The following is a 15,911-nucleotide window of genomic DNA, read 5'->3' as shown; positions in this document are numbered from 1 at the left end:
TCAATCTCCTCACTTTTCTTTTCCCAGTCCAATTTCATTCTTTCACCCTCCTCACATCAAGTGTAAATAACACACATATACATGCGCTCTCTGCACTATACCGGCTAAGTCTCCCACAGCCTCTGCTCTCTAGGCTTCATGACAGGACTGCTGTTATTAGTCAGTCTGCTCACACACATTCACTCCCACACACACACAGACAGAATGTCAGTTGGGAAGAGTGTGTGACACACAGAAAGTGTTTTTTCTGTCAGTCAGGACTATGGAGTGGAACTATGGATGACTGCTTACTGGTCTATAGCTGAGAGAAGTAGACAAGTATACAGAAGGGGGTGGGGTTACAGAGGCCAGCCGACTCAGAGAGAGTTCTGTGTTGCTAAGGGTCTACACATATATTCAGTTTATGTGTAAATGCATTTTTGCAAATATTAATAACGATACTAATTTAATTTAATGTCAACTTGGGATGAGAAATTTAACCTGCGTATGTACGTGATGCAGGTTTCTTTATTTTTTTTCATGTATTTATTTTTATCATGTTTGTGCTTAAGTCCCTCTAATATCCCTCTAATACAGAAGATAAAGATTACAGACCATGTGATGGACTGTGAAACTCTAGTTTGTGTCACTTCAATTTTCCAAACAATTCAAACTACATTGGGTTGACTTATGCACAATAACTTACAATATTATTTGCAGTAATTCTTTGCTGCCAAGTACAAAAGGCACTGTTGAAAATTAAAAGAAAATAAGAAATAAAAATGGAGTAAGAAAATAAACCCACTACGTGCTCAGTTTGATTACATAGACTCTTCTATTGTGTTAGTGGATTTTCTAATTTTAACTTGTCACAGGGCAGTTTTCCCCTTCATCTCAGTCCGTCAGGTCAGGTTAAGGCTCTGAGAGGATGGCTTTATTTATATATGGTTGTTACTTTACATTGTGGAATTGTAACTCACATTTGTCGAGGTGTTCCTGAACTCATGCAGTGATTTCCACTACAGTATTAGGTCTGTTTTTATTGCAGTGTCAGCAGAAGATCACAGCCATTCAATAATGTTTTTGGCTTTGTCCCTTGTTGACAAAAAGGCTTATCTGGATTCCCTGAATGCTTGAAGGATAATAAGCTGTAAATAATAAACTCTGGAAATTCTTCGCAATTTTACATTGACAAACATTATTCTCAGGACATCTCGCCTCATTCTTTCTTTTAAAAGACTCAGCTTGTCTCCAATGCTCTTTTATATCCAGCCTTGATTCTGACCTGCTGTTAATTAACCTCATTAGTTGCAATGTGTTACACCAACTGTGTCTTTCAGAATCACACAATTTTTTTACCGTCTTTTTTTGCTCTTCTCCCCATTATTTTGATATCTGTTGCTGGCATCAACTTAACAATTTGTAAATTGCAAATATAATAGTAGAAATTAAAATAGGTTTTATTGATTTGCAAAATTGTACCCATTCTCCTTTTATTTACATTTTAGACAGCATCTAAACTTTTCTGGAAATAGGGTTTGAATATTACCAAACATTGAAATATAATATGATTTCCCTAGCATTTGACTGCAATGAAAACAAATATATAAAAGAAAATTCAATCAAAGATGATAAAGTAAGTGAAATATGTTGGTCTGGGCTTACAAAACATTTTTTTAAGGCTCTGAGACTGCAAAGTTTTTTTAAAGACATTATCTCCATACTGAGACAATTTGGCACAAATGTCAGCCTTCCCATGAGGAGCTAGGCTGCTAAAACTCCCTTGAGAGAACAGCAATGACTCATCCAGTAAGTCACACAAGAGCCAAGGAAAATATCTGAGAACCTGCAGGCCTCTCTCCCCTCGCTTAGGGTCAATCAAACCTCTGTAATTAGAAAGCTATTAGTCACAAATGGCATCCATGGGGGAGTCAAAAACCTAATGGACTAATTAGTCAAAAAAAAAGTTTGGAAGACCAGGGTCTTGTGTGAACCAAATGCAAAACTCTACAAAAGGAACAGACTACATATGGTCAAGCATGGTGGTGGTACTGTGATGGTGTAGGATGCTTTGCTAGGTCACGACCAGGGTGACGAGTCAAAATTGAGGAAAACGTGAATGCCACTGTCTATATGAGAAGATCCTGAGAGACAATGTCCAGCCATCCGTCAATCATTTGAACATAACTGTAAGTAGCTTGTGCAGGGAGACAGTGATTCAAAGCATAAGAGCATAAACATTCACCTCCAAATTACCAAATTAAGATTATGGACTAGTCTAGTCAAAGTTCTGGAAAGACTTTTGTGATCAGTGATTGATAGAACTGATAAAAACAGTACAAAAACGCTATATCAACAGAAGTTATTTGTGAATCCTACAATTATATGTGAGCAATAAAATAAAAAAATATAACAGTATATGAACAAGAATTTGAAAATGTTATAAGTGATTTGTAATTGCAACAGAATTTGTAGAATGTTTGCAAGAAATGTATGTTTGCATTTTCCCATTCCCAGTAATTCAAAATCATTTTATCTTCACATTACAAATACAATGTTTCCATTTGCATACCCTGTGTACTGGATATGTACATGTACTGTGTATGACATTACAAGTATGCTGGTCTAATAGAAGCTAACAGAATTGAAGTGATTCCTAATAAAAGGGGTAAAAATACACAAGAAAGCTCATATTCTCTAGTACAGAGATGTGTTTGTGTGTATGTACCTCTGCATGCTTCAAGCTGGCCAGTAAGAACTTTACGAATCTCTGACACCCACATATTTTTCACATCTATGGAAGGAGCCTGGAGAAGAAGAATATAAACGTACATACTGTATATGTCAGAGTGAGACATCATCTAGGACTAAAAATATTGATTGGATCTTTTCAAAACTAAGAAAACTACCTTTATACTTATTACAATTTCAAAACTATTCCTTACAAAAAACAAAACATCTTTGTTAATTTACAACATTAGGTGCTCAAATCAATTATTTTTCTCACTTTTATCTACATACAAAAAATAAATTATCTCTGGCACAAGCATAGCACAGTGCTCCAGTGCACTGACAGGATTTATAAAAGCAAAACAGTGTTTAAATCAAGTCCTAATATGTTGAACTGACATGTTTAAAATCTTATGTGTCAAGAGAATTGCTGGTTACTGAGAACTATACATTTTTACAAACTGTTAATGAATTATTTTTAGTTCAGAGAGTTCAAGTGTGTGTCAATCAACCTCATGGAGATGTGCTACATGTGAAAGTTTTCTCTAATTTTACCTAATAAACAGAACAAAATATGTATATTTTATTTATGTACTCAAAAGGCTGCAAGGTTTGATGTAGTGTTGATAAATTGCAAATGCTCATTTAATGAGGTTTAAATCAACATTTAAGGGTAAAAGAAGAATATTGGAATGAGCTATTATACTGTGCGTTTATTTTTAATTTAAGATTTCACTGTGCTACAGTGATACTGCTCATTCTCATTCTCATGATGCCAGAAGACTAAAACTGTGGGACATATTAGAGCAATTTCGAGTAAATTGATTCGATCGGTGCCGATGCTGGTTATCAGTACTGCTACTCATAGGTAAAATCCTTGGGATACTCCATCACTAGTCAACAGTTGGTTTAGGCGGTCGAGATAGAGCCAGTCTGTCTGCCTCGAATTCATGGACATGTTGTCCAGTGGTTTTTAACCAAGAGGCTTAGCTCCCTCGAAAGGGTCACACTAACAGAATATATATGGTTAGGGTTCACTGGTTTAAGCGTTAGGACTGCATTGTATTTTATAAAATACACTTTAAAAAATGAAAGTTTACTTTATATGAAAGTATAATCTGTAGCTATTGTATGTCTGACAAATACAGGTTTAAAAAGTAATAGGGAGGATTAATATATAATTAATATAAAATTAATACTGTAGATTCAAATACAAGTATGTCAACCTTTCATAAATCTAATCAGTTATTTTCCACAGAAAAAATGTGGTATCCTGTTTAAATTTGAAGACAAAGGAGAAAGAAAAAGTTTGTTTTATTCAGGCAGCATTGACATACCTGGATGATGTAAACCTCTTCTCTACCGTTGTACCACACCTCAAACTTCTTGTTGTCACCTTTGACGTTCTCTGTGATCCCCACAGAGCTCATCTGGGCAAAGACAGTGTGTTAGAGACTATATGAGATACAGGAGCTACTAAGACTTATGAGGATTTACTGCAATAGTCTAAAATAAAAACTATGTTTACCCCAATATGATATCACCTGAAAACTGGAGGCAACCTGGCACTGCCACATTCACCTGAGCCCACATCAGCCTCACACAAACTTCTAGGCCTCTGTGTTAAAATATCGATCTAATTTGTGTTATATTGTTTTCAACAAAACTTCATTTTGACAATTTAGGAATAAAGCTAGATATATTTGGAAAATTCTTCAGCAGAAATTCCAAAGCGTGAAAAATCTCGTTCTCTTTGCCATAGACCTCTATTGTTGTCCCAAATCAATTAGAAACACATAAGTGAACCCCACCACTAGAGGGTAACATCATGCTTCACAACCAAGAACACATGCTTAGTAGCCAAACCAAATGTGATGGGACTTGTCAGACCCAAGTGGTCTGGTTGGATTTAGACAGAAATTGGGCTCAGTAAGAATAAACAGATGTAACGTCACTTAAATAAGATTTCACTTAATTTCTCGTAAATAGTTCAAACTAAAAAATACAATACATACATCAAAAAAACATCTTGAATCTATAAGTGCTTTAAAATTTTTAAATACTGCCTAAATTACTTCCTGTTAAGTCTATCCATGATTTTAGCCTTAAGAGGCCAGGCTGGAAGAACACTGCAAACACTCAACTTTATAGGATTCAGATTGTGTTCACTGAAGCTTTTATAGCCATTACACACACACACACACACACACACACACACACACACACACGCGCGCGCGCGCGTGCGCACACACACACACACACACACACTTCTATCTTTATGAGGACACTCGTAAAGTGTAATCCCTAGCCCTTTACGCTAATCTTAAACTAAACCTTATTCTAACCCTAAAACTTAGTTTGAACCTTGAAACAGCCTTTATAAGTCACAAGGACTTACTTAAACGTCCCCTCTTTCTAAAAATGCAATGTACACAGACACACCCTGTGTTCTGACTTAATAGCACACAGGAAATTCCCCTCACACAACTAAATGTGTATTAATACACCAATGAAACTAGTTCCCAGCTGGTTCACTATTTGCTCATAGTTGCTGAAAGATTTAGATCTTCAGCTCATTGTCACAGTACTGGGAATTTTCCAATTAAAAAACTAGTTGAAGGACTGTCACACAGGTTTAGTGTTTTTATAGAAAGAACATGCAATGTGTCACACACCAGCAACAGCACATGAAAGCCTATCAGGAGTGGTGCTGCATAATTGACACATTCCTCAGTAGTTTGTTAGCGTAAACTGTTTTTTGATTGGCCAACATTTGCCAAAGATAACTGCCTAGTTCATCTACAGTATATGGAAACGCCAGCACTGCCCGCAGTAGCACCAGACAGTTGTTATCAGTAAAAACCCACTGTATAGTACCTCCTCTAATCTAATAGAAAATAGAAAACTGAATATACTGTAGCATAGCTTTTAGCAACTAGTGACACACTTATCCTTACCCTTAGAAAGAGTAAGTAACTCAAAATCACCTTAAATTATGCCTTCAGTGTTTAAATACTGTAATGTACCAATGCTGTATTGATTACTGTTGATGAGTTTATTTGTTAGTATTGATTGTATGTATGTTACATTAATCTTCTTTCCCACTGCAAAGCTTTTTTGTCTATTATCTTTTTAAAGATCTTTCAAAGGATACCTTTGGCACAAAGATTGACACATTAATCAAGTAATTATCCACATGTCACCTGCTAGCAGTTTTCTCTTTCCTATCTTTGTTTTGCGCACATACATTAGATAAACAGTACAAACCTAATAAAACAATAAAACACACTACTAGGGCCTTTACTTTCCTGTGGAATTAATGCTAAAGGGAACTGAGTGTTTACTGTCCAACTGCTGCAAACCAATGTAATGTGGGTGGCCCTGTTCTAGACATTCAGATTACAGTGGGTTTTTACAGAGATGAGTTCTGCAAATAAAACCAAAGTGACAGGTGGAAAAAGAACCAAAGCCTTTTTGCATCTCACCTTGAGCATGTGTTTGAAGCTGTAGGATGGGGTCTTCTCCTGCCCATCTGCGGTCTCCTCTCTTTTCTTACAAAACAGCAGTATCTTGTTATACAGGAAGAGATGCCTCTGCATGGGCTTAAACCTGGCCAGGTCCTTCACCTGAAATTAAATCAGTTATTTTATCTGTAGGTTTGTCAAGCCATCATTCTACAGTCTAAATATTGGCCTACTTTACATTTATGTTAATTATATTATTAATATAATACTACAGTATTTATACTAATACGTATATAAGGAGGGAATCAACGGTAAACTCAAAACTGGATTACATTCTATTCTGTTCTGACTCTTGATAAAGTTTGTTACAATTCTTGATTCAAAAATGATTTCTTTAAATAAAGAGAAAGAAGGGCATGATATTTTGACTTTAGTGCACTGTGGGCCAAAACTATTGATCCTGTGCCCACTGAACTGCAATGGAAGTAACTGACAGTTCTGATTAGGGGCTCAGTCAGAAAAGCAGAAATTGTATAAATACCAACACATCAGCTACTGTATAATGACACTGTCATGTGAAGGTGACACACCATAGACAGGAAATGGAAAACCCTAAATGATCAACAATTTTACACCTAAAACCATTTCCTGTACCATTTTCTGTAAACAGTCAAACAGAAGTAATACAGAATTACAACTGCATTTCTTAACACAGATAAATGAACACATAAGTTAAAAATCTATTTTTCTAGATTTCCATTAATTTCAGTTGTGTTCACGTGGGGTTATATTTTCATGCTCTCGCCTCATTCATTCTCTCATTTTTACATCCTTTTGCATATCATATTAACACCACAGGTACTCTTTGGCAAAACTATTGGATGCTTCAGGAGTGCCACTATTTGACGCCTTGAGAACAACTGTGTGTGGTATTGACACTGCAAGTGCACTTTTGCTTCCATTTTGATGCGACAGGAATAACTTTATATACACAATAACTAGACTGGTCTTAGGAAAAACAACTTCAGGGCAATGTTTCGTTAAGAAACAACTATGGTTAGTTTAAGGCAAAAAAAAAACTAAAATTCCAGATGACATCATCTCAACTCCTAATGATGAATAACTCCTCCGGTTGATGTGATCTGGAAGAACTTTGTAGGGAAAATAATGATATTGTCTCGAGTGTGGACTTGTACCTTGCTGTGGCCTTTCTTGTGGTCAGTCCAGACGTTAAAGGATCCTTGCATTAGCAGTTTCCCCAGTTCACTCAGGTTACCCTGAAAAAAAAAATCAACAAACAGATAGAATTTGTTTATCTCAAACTTTTATTTCCTGTTCTATTTCAATGTCATAAATCCACTGGTTGTTTACTCGGTGTACAGTGCACTCAAAATCTGTTATGTAACACACACATCCTAATAACTACTTCAGTGATTTATTAACCAAGTATCGGTTCAACTCCCTGACCTCCAGAAGAAAGACAGGTCCACATGCGGTTGGTTAGTTAATAAATGATCTTGAGCTGAATTTAAGCTGTGTGGACAGAAATTTTTCTAATTTTTAAGGGCTCCTTGGTTGCAGTCATTCTCAATTCTTTTGATCAGTCGCTACAAACAAAAGTGCAGGTTTTACAGTACATCCAAAAAAATCTGTTTCCATGTGAAAAACAGCAAATGATGTCATTCATAAAAATGACTGACAAATACTGTATAATAAAATGGTATCAACATGATTTCAGCACAGCTGCATGGACTACAATGGAATTGACGAAGCTCTCAACTTTAACATCTTTCAACATGCAACCTTAATCTTCTTTACGGTCTTTTATAAATCATACAGTCTTGCATCTTAGGGTTCATTATAAGTTGTTGAGTTATTTATAACCGATATAGTGTAAATGCATTTACAAATATAAAGTTATCCTTTGGGATTTTTAATGTTATGTCATATTTGTTTTACTATATAATAGTAAATTAATTTTCATATTTTCTAAAGGCCTTTCTGTCCTATTAGCCGGGACAGTATTTTTTGCATTTTATGTTGAGTAAAACACTATGTGATAACTCGTTGTCATATCATTAATGATATTTTCTTTACATATATTCAATTTAATTATTAGAGACATAATTTCAACTAGTTACTTGTGCTATTGTGCTGCTGATCAAATATTAACTGTTTTTAAAGCTGAGAGTGGTAAAGCGACATGCACATTCATGATACTCTTGCAGGAAATGTTTCAAGAAGACAGAACATCTTGCACATCAATATTTTTTTATAAGAGATGGCTTTGTAACTCTTTTATCTCATAAATAACCGTGTTAACCTTTAAGGGATTTCCTCTGTTTTCTCCAACAGGGGGAGATGAGGTACGCTCCCTCATCTTTGTTAGACATCTATTAGGTCATTGAGTTGAAGGAAAAACGTATAGGACCCCTTAAAATCTTACCCTAACCCTTAAAATTAACACAACACTAAGGAGAGCATTCAAGAAAGAAATTCCTTTAAACACTAAAACACTCTATCTGGGGCAGGTCTTGTCACTGGAAAAGTGCCAGTGTGGCAGAAGGGAGTCTTCCTTGAAGCCTAAATTGTTGGCCAATAGTGATGTTGAGGATTTAGATGCTTTCTAAACAAGTCCCAGAAGGCACTATTGGGACTTTGTGGAAAACTGGATGGAAACTGGATTAAAAATTCCTTGCAGGCTGCTGTTGGTGGCAGGACGACCAAGATATGCACTGTCCCTGATCACTGGTAGTTTATGTTTATATTCTGGTGCTTTTTCTGCACATTTGGAGATGACTTTGTCTGAAACATTTTTTCCTTTCCTCTTTGGCTGATCCAAACAGACGTAAATACCAGTGTTTTCTCTATCTTGACAGTTTGTTTTTTTTATTAAAAAAATTACATGAACTTTGTTTGCATGTAATTTTTTTTGTCAACTAAGTCTTTAAGCTCATTAATATCAGCGGTTTCGTTCATCGCTACAGTAATAGTGGCTCTTATGTTCTGGGTGAAGTCGACCTTCTTAATCATTTCTCTGCTTTTTTGTTTGGGAGCTTTCAATAGAGTTTTCCCCTCCTGGAACACTTATGTTTGATTTTTTTTTTAAGACCAGGACTAAATCAAAGACACATTTTAAGTCTATGTGAGTTTGCAGCTGTAGACATGGATCAATGGATTTTTACTTAGTTGTAAGTGTTTGAGGTACATTAAGCTAAAACAAGAGTAAAGTAAAGGTTAAACAGTACAGTGGCTTTAAACGTATAAAAATGCGAGGGGGGAAGAGGGGAAAAACAAAAGATCTTTGTTTTCAGACACGTTTAACAATACCCAGCCCCAAAGAAACAAGTCAATCAGAACATATTGTATGTGTGTAGAAATTCCCCAACAAGCCTTTTTTTATACATTTGAATCAAGTTGGGATATAAATGTGCAGTGTGTTATTTTCTCCAATTAACAATAACAACAAATAAGCCATTTCAAATATTTCATCCACAGATTATACATCCAGCAAATGTGACACATGAGGTAATGAATCCTGTCTCTGCTATAGTGAGTTTAATAAAACTGAAAATATAGTTTACCAACTAAAACTAAAAGGTAAGTATTAAAGTATTAAGTTGCCAAAAGATAACTTAAAGTTGGCCTGCAAAAACTACACAGAAAATGTTTGTAGACAGAACCAATAATTTATAGTTTGCTAAACAGTTTTCATTTAATAATTTATAAAAAAGTGTTTAAAACAATTACAATTACAACTACAATTAGTTGGCCCTAATGATGATGATGATGATGATGATGATGAAAGAATTCACTACATATATATAAACTGACCTCAAAACCAGTGATGGCTATCTGGTGCATGGAGTCATTGACAGACTTGATGATATCCAACATGGTAGCCAAAGCTTCCTCTAGCTCAGCCATTCCCTCACTCTTACTGCATTTTAACATCTCCTGGAAGACAGAAAAGAAGGAGGGTTGTTAGAAAGACCTAATGAAAAAGTATTAAAGAAAATAAACAAAATAAATCTACTAGTATTGGGCAACTCTTTGGGCGACTGTGGCGCAGGAAGGTAGGGCGGTTGTCCACTAATCTCACAGTTGTTGGTTCAATCTCGGCTCCTCCGCCCCCACATGTAAAAGTGTCCTTGAGCAAGACCCTGAATCCCAACTTAGTTGCTCCCGGTGAGTGTTGGCTACCTGCATACCAGCTCAGCCATCAGTGTAGGAGTGTATGTGTGATTGTAAGTGCGAATTGGTGAATAAGAAGCAGTGTAAAGTGCTTTGAGTGCCAATAGGTAGAAAAGCACTGTCTAAGTGCAGAACATTTGCCATTTACCAATCGTCATTCACAAAAATGAGTACTTTATAAAATAATTTGCAACCTCATCAGCGCTATATAATGGGTTGTATTATTCCCAGCTATAGGTTAACATTCTAGCTTGGCTACATTGCCTTGAGTTTGTGCAAATGTAGTGGAATTTGTAATTTATCATTTGTAAATTTCCCATTGGGATACATAAAGCATCTATCTATATATCACTTATCATTTTCAGGTCCCTTCATATTACGCAGCATAATGGGCCTTCAAAAAAGGTTTTGTGGAGAAACACAAGATAAACTAATTTAGATTACACACAAAATGTGTTTCATGCTGTGTACAAGTGAAAAAAAATGGTTCAATTTAAAACTTTATTTATATATTTATCATTGATGCACATCACAGAAAAGATGATCTGCACTTGATCAGTACAGAGTGATTCATTATCTCCACCACTCTAAATATTTAGATATTTGAACTTTGCAGTTGGACTGAAGCTGACATTGCTCATGGCTGTTTTTAATATTTTTAGTGGCATGAATCTTGTGTGTGCTGTTTGAAGGCATAGAGTAATGTAGTGTGTGACAACCTCAAATGATATAGATGAGTGCAGTAACAACACACAATGACACAATGACATGCTTGGGATTTTGACATTTTAGATAATTGGTTTAATTGATGCGTTCTTAAAATTATCTAAAAATACAATGGTAAATGTTGTGTTTAATAGTGAAGTTCTTGTGAATAAAGGAAAGTTCCACTCTTGGACTGTACAAATTTACAAAGTGAGTCTACTGTTCCCTGTAAGAAAATCGCAGAAGTCAGAAAAACATTACAATACAAAAGCTTGATTGAAGAGAAACATTTTTTTTGACAGCTAAATATTTTTAAAACAGGGCAGAAATTTTTATTAAAAGGTAAATTACCTTGAGCATGAGTTGATATTTGGTGATCCTTTGGACAGGCTTCAGCAGATAGGCATCCAGAGACAGCTTGTGGTCGAGTTTCTTCTGACATTCCTGTTGTCAGAGACATCAACTATTGTCCATCGTACATGCGCACTTCACAGAAATGATTTAATGTTAAAGAATTTAGTGTCAAAGTTGCACTGGGAAAGTTTAGACCTCTGTTTATGAAGTTTTCCCATGGGACCAATAAAAGTCACTAAATAAAGGATAACATGGAACCAGTAAACAAATGGAACCACTAAGCCTGCAGTTCATAGATGACTGCTGTACAAACTGAGCCCCACAGTTTAATCCAAAGAAGGCAATACTTAACTTACTGAATCTGACAGATGTCCCAAAGAATGGCAGTTAGTTTCTACATCAACCTAAGATAAAAACAAATGCAACGAGAAGCTAATGTTTTCCCTTAATGTGTTATGTGTGATTTACCTGGAAAAAGAGGCTGTCTCCGCACTGTCTCCACAGAACTTCAGAGCGGGGTTTATTCTGACAATACTTCTCATACACCTGAAGCTCTTCTTTCTGATAACACAAAGACATGTATCTTGTCGCTCTCTGTCAATTCGCTTAATTTTTTTTGGACTATTAGATAAGGGAGATGAGATTGAAAATTTCCATTTCTCAATTTACATTAAATTGCATTTGACAAAATAAATGTTTCCAAAAGTGGATGCAGGATCGACATAAGGCCATGCTGTCATAAACCTGTGAGGTAGATTTGCCCTCTACAATGTCAGAAAGATTAGACCAACTCCTTGCACAAGCACTAGCCATATCTAACCTTGACTACTGCAACAGGGCTAGTATGCAGAATTTAACCTCTCCAGATGATCCAAATGCAGCAGCAATCTAATTTTTGATCAGTCAAAAATACAATGTGAGGCTGCTTTTCATATCTCTGCATGACTTTCAGAGTTTACCTGTATCAGGATCAAAGCTCTGATCACATCAATGGCACCTTCCTACCTGCAGACCCTAATTCCGCTCTACAATTCCTCTGATCCACTGCTTTCGGCAAAACAAACAATATCTGATGGTCCTTACACACCGTGCAGTACCAACCAGCAGAAGACATCAGCTCAGTGATCCCACAATGGGGGAAAAAACTATTTAACCGCATTCCTAAAATTAAAAAAACTCTTGAAAGTTAAAAATATTCCACAGCTTCTGATGCACAAAGACACATGTGGACATTTTCTTCTTCCTTTTTTGTCACTTCACTTGTAAGTCATTTTGGATTAAAGCATCTGCCAAAATGTAGTGAAAATGTAAGCAACATAACTTTTAGCCCTAATGTATCATCAAATTAATGTGACAGAGAGCACATTCAGTGAATTCATAGGCAACATTTACAGTACACAGGTGAGAAAATAGCGGTCAGTGTAATGTCTACACTCAGCTACACTGGCTGCTATGGATATCAAAACAGATAATATTTTCTAGATTATCTTCAAAATGCTATTCTTTTACCTTTTGTATCAACAAGAGGAAAAACATACCAATAGAAACCTCTCTGAATAAAGTAATTTTACTATCAGCAACAATACCAGTATACATTCTGCAGGGTCTTATGGTGGGAAGCCTTTTATTAATGGATGCCTTGTTAAGCTGGTTCATGCTGGTCTGCTCTTCCTTATCTTGGCCACTTGTTAGTAGGATGTGGACTGAGGTTCCAAACATTTCGAATAACCCATGCAAAGTTCTTCTGCTACCTTTTTTTAAAGCTGCCAGTATCCACAAAGTCTTAAATCAAATAAACCGGCCACAGATGGATTACGGAACTGACCCACTGAGCACAGGCCTTGGGCCCCAAGACATCCGGGGGCACCACTTTTTGTTTGAAAGTTGCAGAGTTCTGTTAAAATCGGCAAAATGACTAAATAGAAATTTAAAAAAATTGAAAAAAGACCATCAGATTGAAAATGGAAAAAAGTTATTAAAAACATGACCAAAAGAAACAACCAAATTAACAAAGAGAAATTACTGCTACATAAAACCAGTATACCCTAACTTACTTTCTATAATTACAAGTTTAAATGGTAAATGTTCTGCACTTATATAGCGCTTTTCTACCTATTGGCAGTCAAAGCGCTTCACACTGCTTCTTATTCACCCATTCACACTCACAATCACACACACAATCATACACCGATGGGGGAGCTGCTATGCAGCTGGCCAACACTCACCGGGAGCAACGTTGGGGTTCAGTGTCTTGCTCAAGGACACTTTGACATGTGACCGGAGGAGCCGGGGATGGAACCAATAACTGTGAGATTGGTGGACAATCGCTCTACCTTCCTGCGCCACAGTCGCCCCAAACTATGAACTTGCTGGGAAACAAGTAGTTACATAATTCTAACAATAAATAGCTAGAATTACAAGCACATAGGCTTTGACACCAAGAAGAACGCAATTAGTGAGACTAAGACTGTACTCTGGAGAAGTCACAATTTTTCGCATGTCCAATCAGGGGCTACTACAGTGGAACATGTTCTGCACGTTGATTTGGCATGAATTTGGCTGGATGCCAGGCCTGCCACAACTCTCCTATTTTTGTCCGGGCTTGGAACTGGCAACAATGTTGCCCTTGGTGGCAGAGTGGGTCCTGGTGGTGTGGGTTTTGAGCCCACCCCCTTCTGCATCCCAACCCAATGCTCTACCACTAAGCAACCAGGACACTCACTCTGGAGAATAGTTTGTTGTAATATACACAGTATAGCTAGTTTATCAGGTCCTATACAATGATTCACAAAGAAAATAATGTTAATAACTGATGTAATGTATTTAGCTGAGGCTGTAGTTTGTAAACTAACAAAATTGGAAACAATTGTTTTAAATGTACTAAGGTGCTCTGTGCACCACTACTTACCCTTTTCAGAAAACAGGTTCCCACCAGTTCTGGATTTTCTGCACAGTTCTCCAATTCCCTCAGAAATGTCCTGCAGAATAAGAGCACATGGCAAACTGCCTTAGGGTGTATGCCACAAAGCTGTTAAACTAAGGTGTGTAAGCAAATATTAGTTCCAGCGGCTCAAGCATTCCTTCAGTCTGCTGTAGTTATTCAAGATTCACACAACTCCTTTGATCCCATAGGGAAATTATGTAAATTGTGTATTCACTTGCTCTCTTTCATCTTCTTTTTTATCAAACCATATATATGTGTGTCATTTGGAGACTTTTAATCATTGCAAAGTATTGGTTGTACTAGTAAAATTAGGGTATTGAACAGTTGTGCTGGTTGTGTTGAAAAGGAACCCTGGATCAAAACTTTTACAAAACTGTGGACCTGCAAGGTTATCACATAACAAGACACGGAGATGTTTTTTTAAATGGTTTGTTTGTTTTTCCTCCCATTTATCAAATAAAACAATTTAATAAAAAATTGGTATCTTGAGGAATACACAGAACTTTTTAAGCCAGTAGGATGTGTGTATATGTGTGCAAATGTATGTGATGGCATTTAATAACCAAAGAAGCCGGAAGAAACACTGTGGCTCGATGGAGAGAGAAAGAGCAGATCGCAAAGCACAGCATGTTTGTTAAACAAGTGCTAAAGGAGCCAGTGAATGTTGCTATATACTACAGCTTTACTTAAACTTTTGAACTCTCAAGTAAAGACCAGTTTCAAATGTGTATGAAAATTAACAACACAGAAACAGTGTTAGCAGGTACTGACAGTAAAAACTGAATGATATTAAGCTTATTTAATGCACTTTTAAATTGCCGCCAGGGGATAAATAAAGGGATTTGAATTCCTGCAGTAGGCCATCTTTGTTCTTCTGAATTCATTTCAGCTTTCCAGACAATTGTGTTTGAAAATTGTGAACACATTGTTCATTTATCACTGCTGTGATAAATGAACAATGTGTTCAATTAATGGACAAATGTGTTCATTGTCTTGCTTTCTGAATGTTCTCACATGGTCCCTAATCTAACGTAGACAGGTGTCTGAGACCTGTACAACTTTATTCCATGGTCATTCTTGTTTATTACTGATATAGGTGTCTCCAAGACATGATACAGCATCTAACAGGCCAATGTGCAAAAATAATTCCACTCACTTGTTGTGAAATTCATAAATCTCTGGCAGGTTTCCAAACAGCACATCCCTTTTGTTCTCCAGGGATGGAGGGATGAGGTGGCTGAGCTCTGAGTTGACTAGCTCTGCAAAATAACCCTAGAAAGGAGGATAGAACAAAAAAAAAAGGAATCAATTGCACATTTACAATCCAGGAGCTAAAGTATGTGACCTAATAGGGAGGAAGCTTGAATTTCTGAGAAAAGAAATGCAGAATTCTTCATGCTCATCAATGCAAATGATTATCTCTAAATTACAAGGGTAAACTGGCCTTCCGTATTGTATAAGGCTTAAAAAAGTGCCCTGAGCATATGATTTATGGACTTTGCCTCTCTTGCAAGTAAACCAGAACACAATGTGAAATAGGT

The 15,911-nt window shown here is 36.5% G+C and overlaps 1 protein-coding gene across 1 annotated transcript in view; it reads right to left on the bottom strand.

Annotated features, from left to right (window-relative positions):
* mcf2l2 (MCF.2 cell line derived transforming sequence-like 2) overlaps positions 1–15,911 on the bottom strand; it is a 98,446-nt gene that overhangs the window by 23,569 nt on the left and 58,966 nt on the right. The window contains exons 17-25 of the mRNA XM_067513021.1: positions 15,527–15,642; positions 14,335–14,404; positions 11,895–11,987; positions 11,424–11,516; positions 10,008–10,130; positions 7,370–7,450; positions 6,195–6,335; positions 4,047–4,139; positions 2,708–2,786 (exon numbers count right to left, since the gene is read on the bottom strand). Of these exons, the coding sequence (XP_067369122.1) occupies positions 2,708–2,786; positions 4,047–4,139; positions 6,195–6,335; positions 7,370–7,450; positions 10,008–10,130; positions 11,424–11,516; positions 11,895–11,987; positions 14,335–14,404; positions 15,527–15,642 (889 nt within the window). The remainder of the gene's footprint in view (positions 1–2,707; positions 2,787–4,046; positions 4,140–6,194; positions 6,336–7,369; positions 7,451–10,007; positions 10,131–11,423; positions 11,517–11,894; positions 11,988–14,334; positions 14,405–15,526; positions 15,643–15,911) is intronic.

This window comes from Channa argus, chromosome 8 (assembly GCF_033026475.1).
Source record: "Channa argus isolate prfri chromosome 8, Channa argus male v1.0, whole genome shotgun sequence".
Classification (NCBI taxonomy): domain Eukaryota; kingdom Metazoa; phylum Chordata; class Actinopteri; order Anabantiformes; family Channidae; genus Channa; species Channa argus.
The sequence above is the reverse complement of the archived record's forward strand: the minus strand, read 5'-3'. Positions and strand labels throughout refer to the sequence as shown.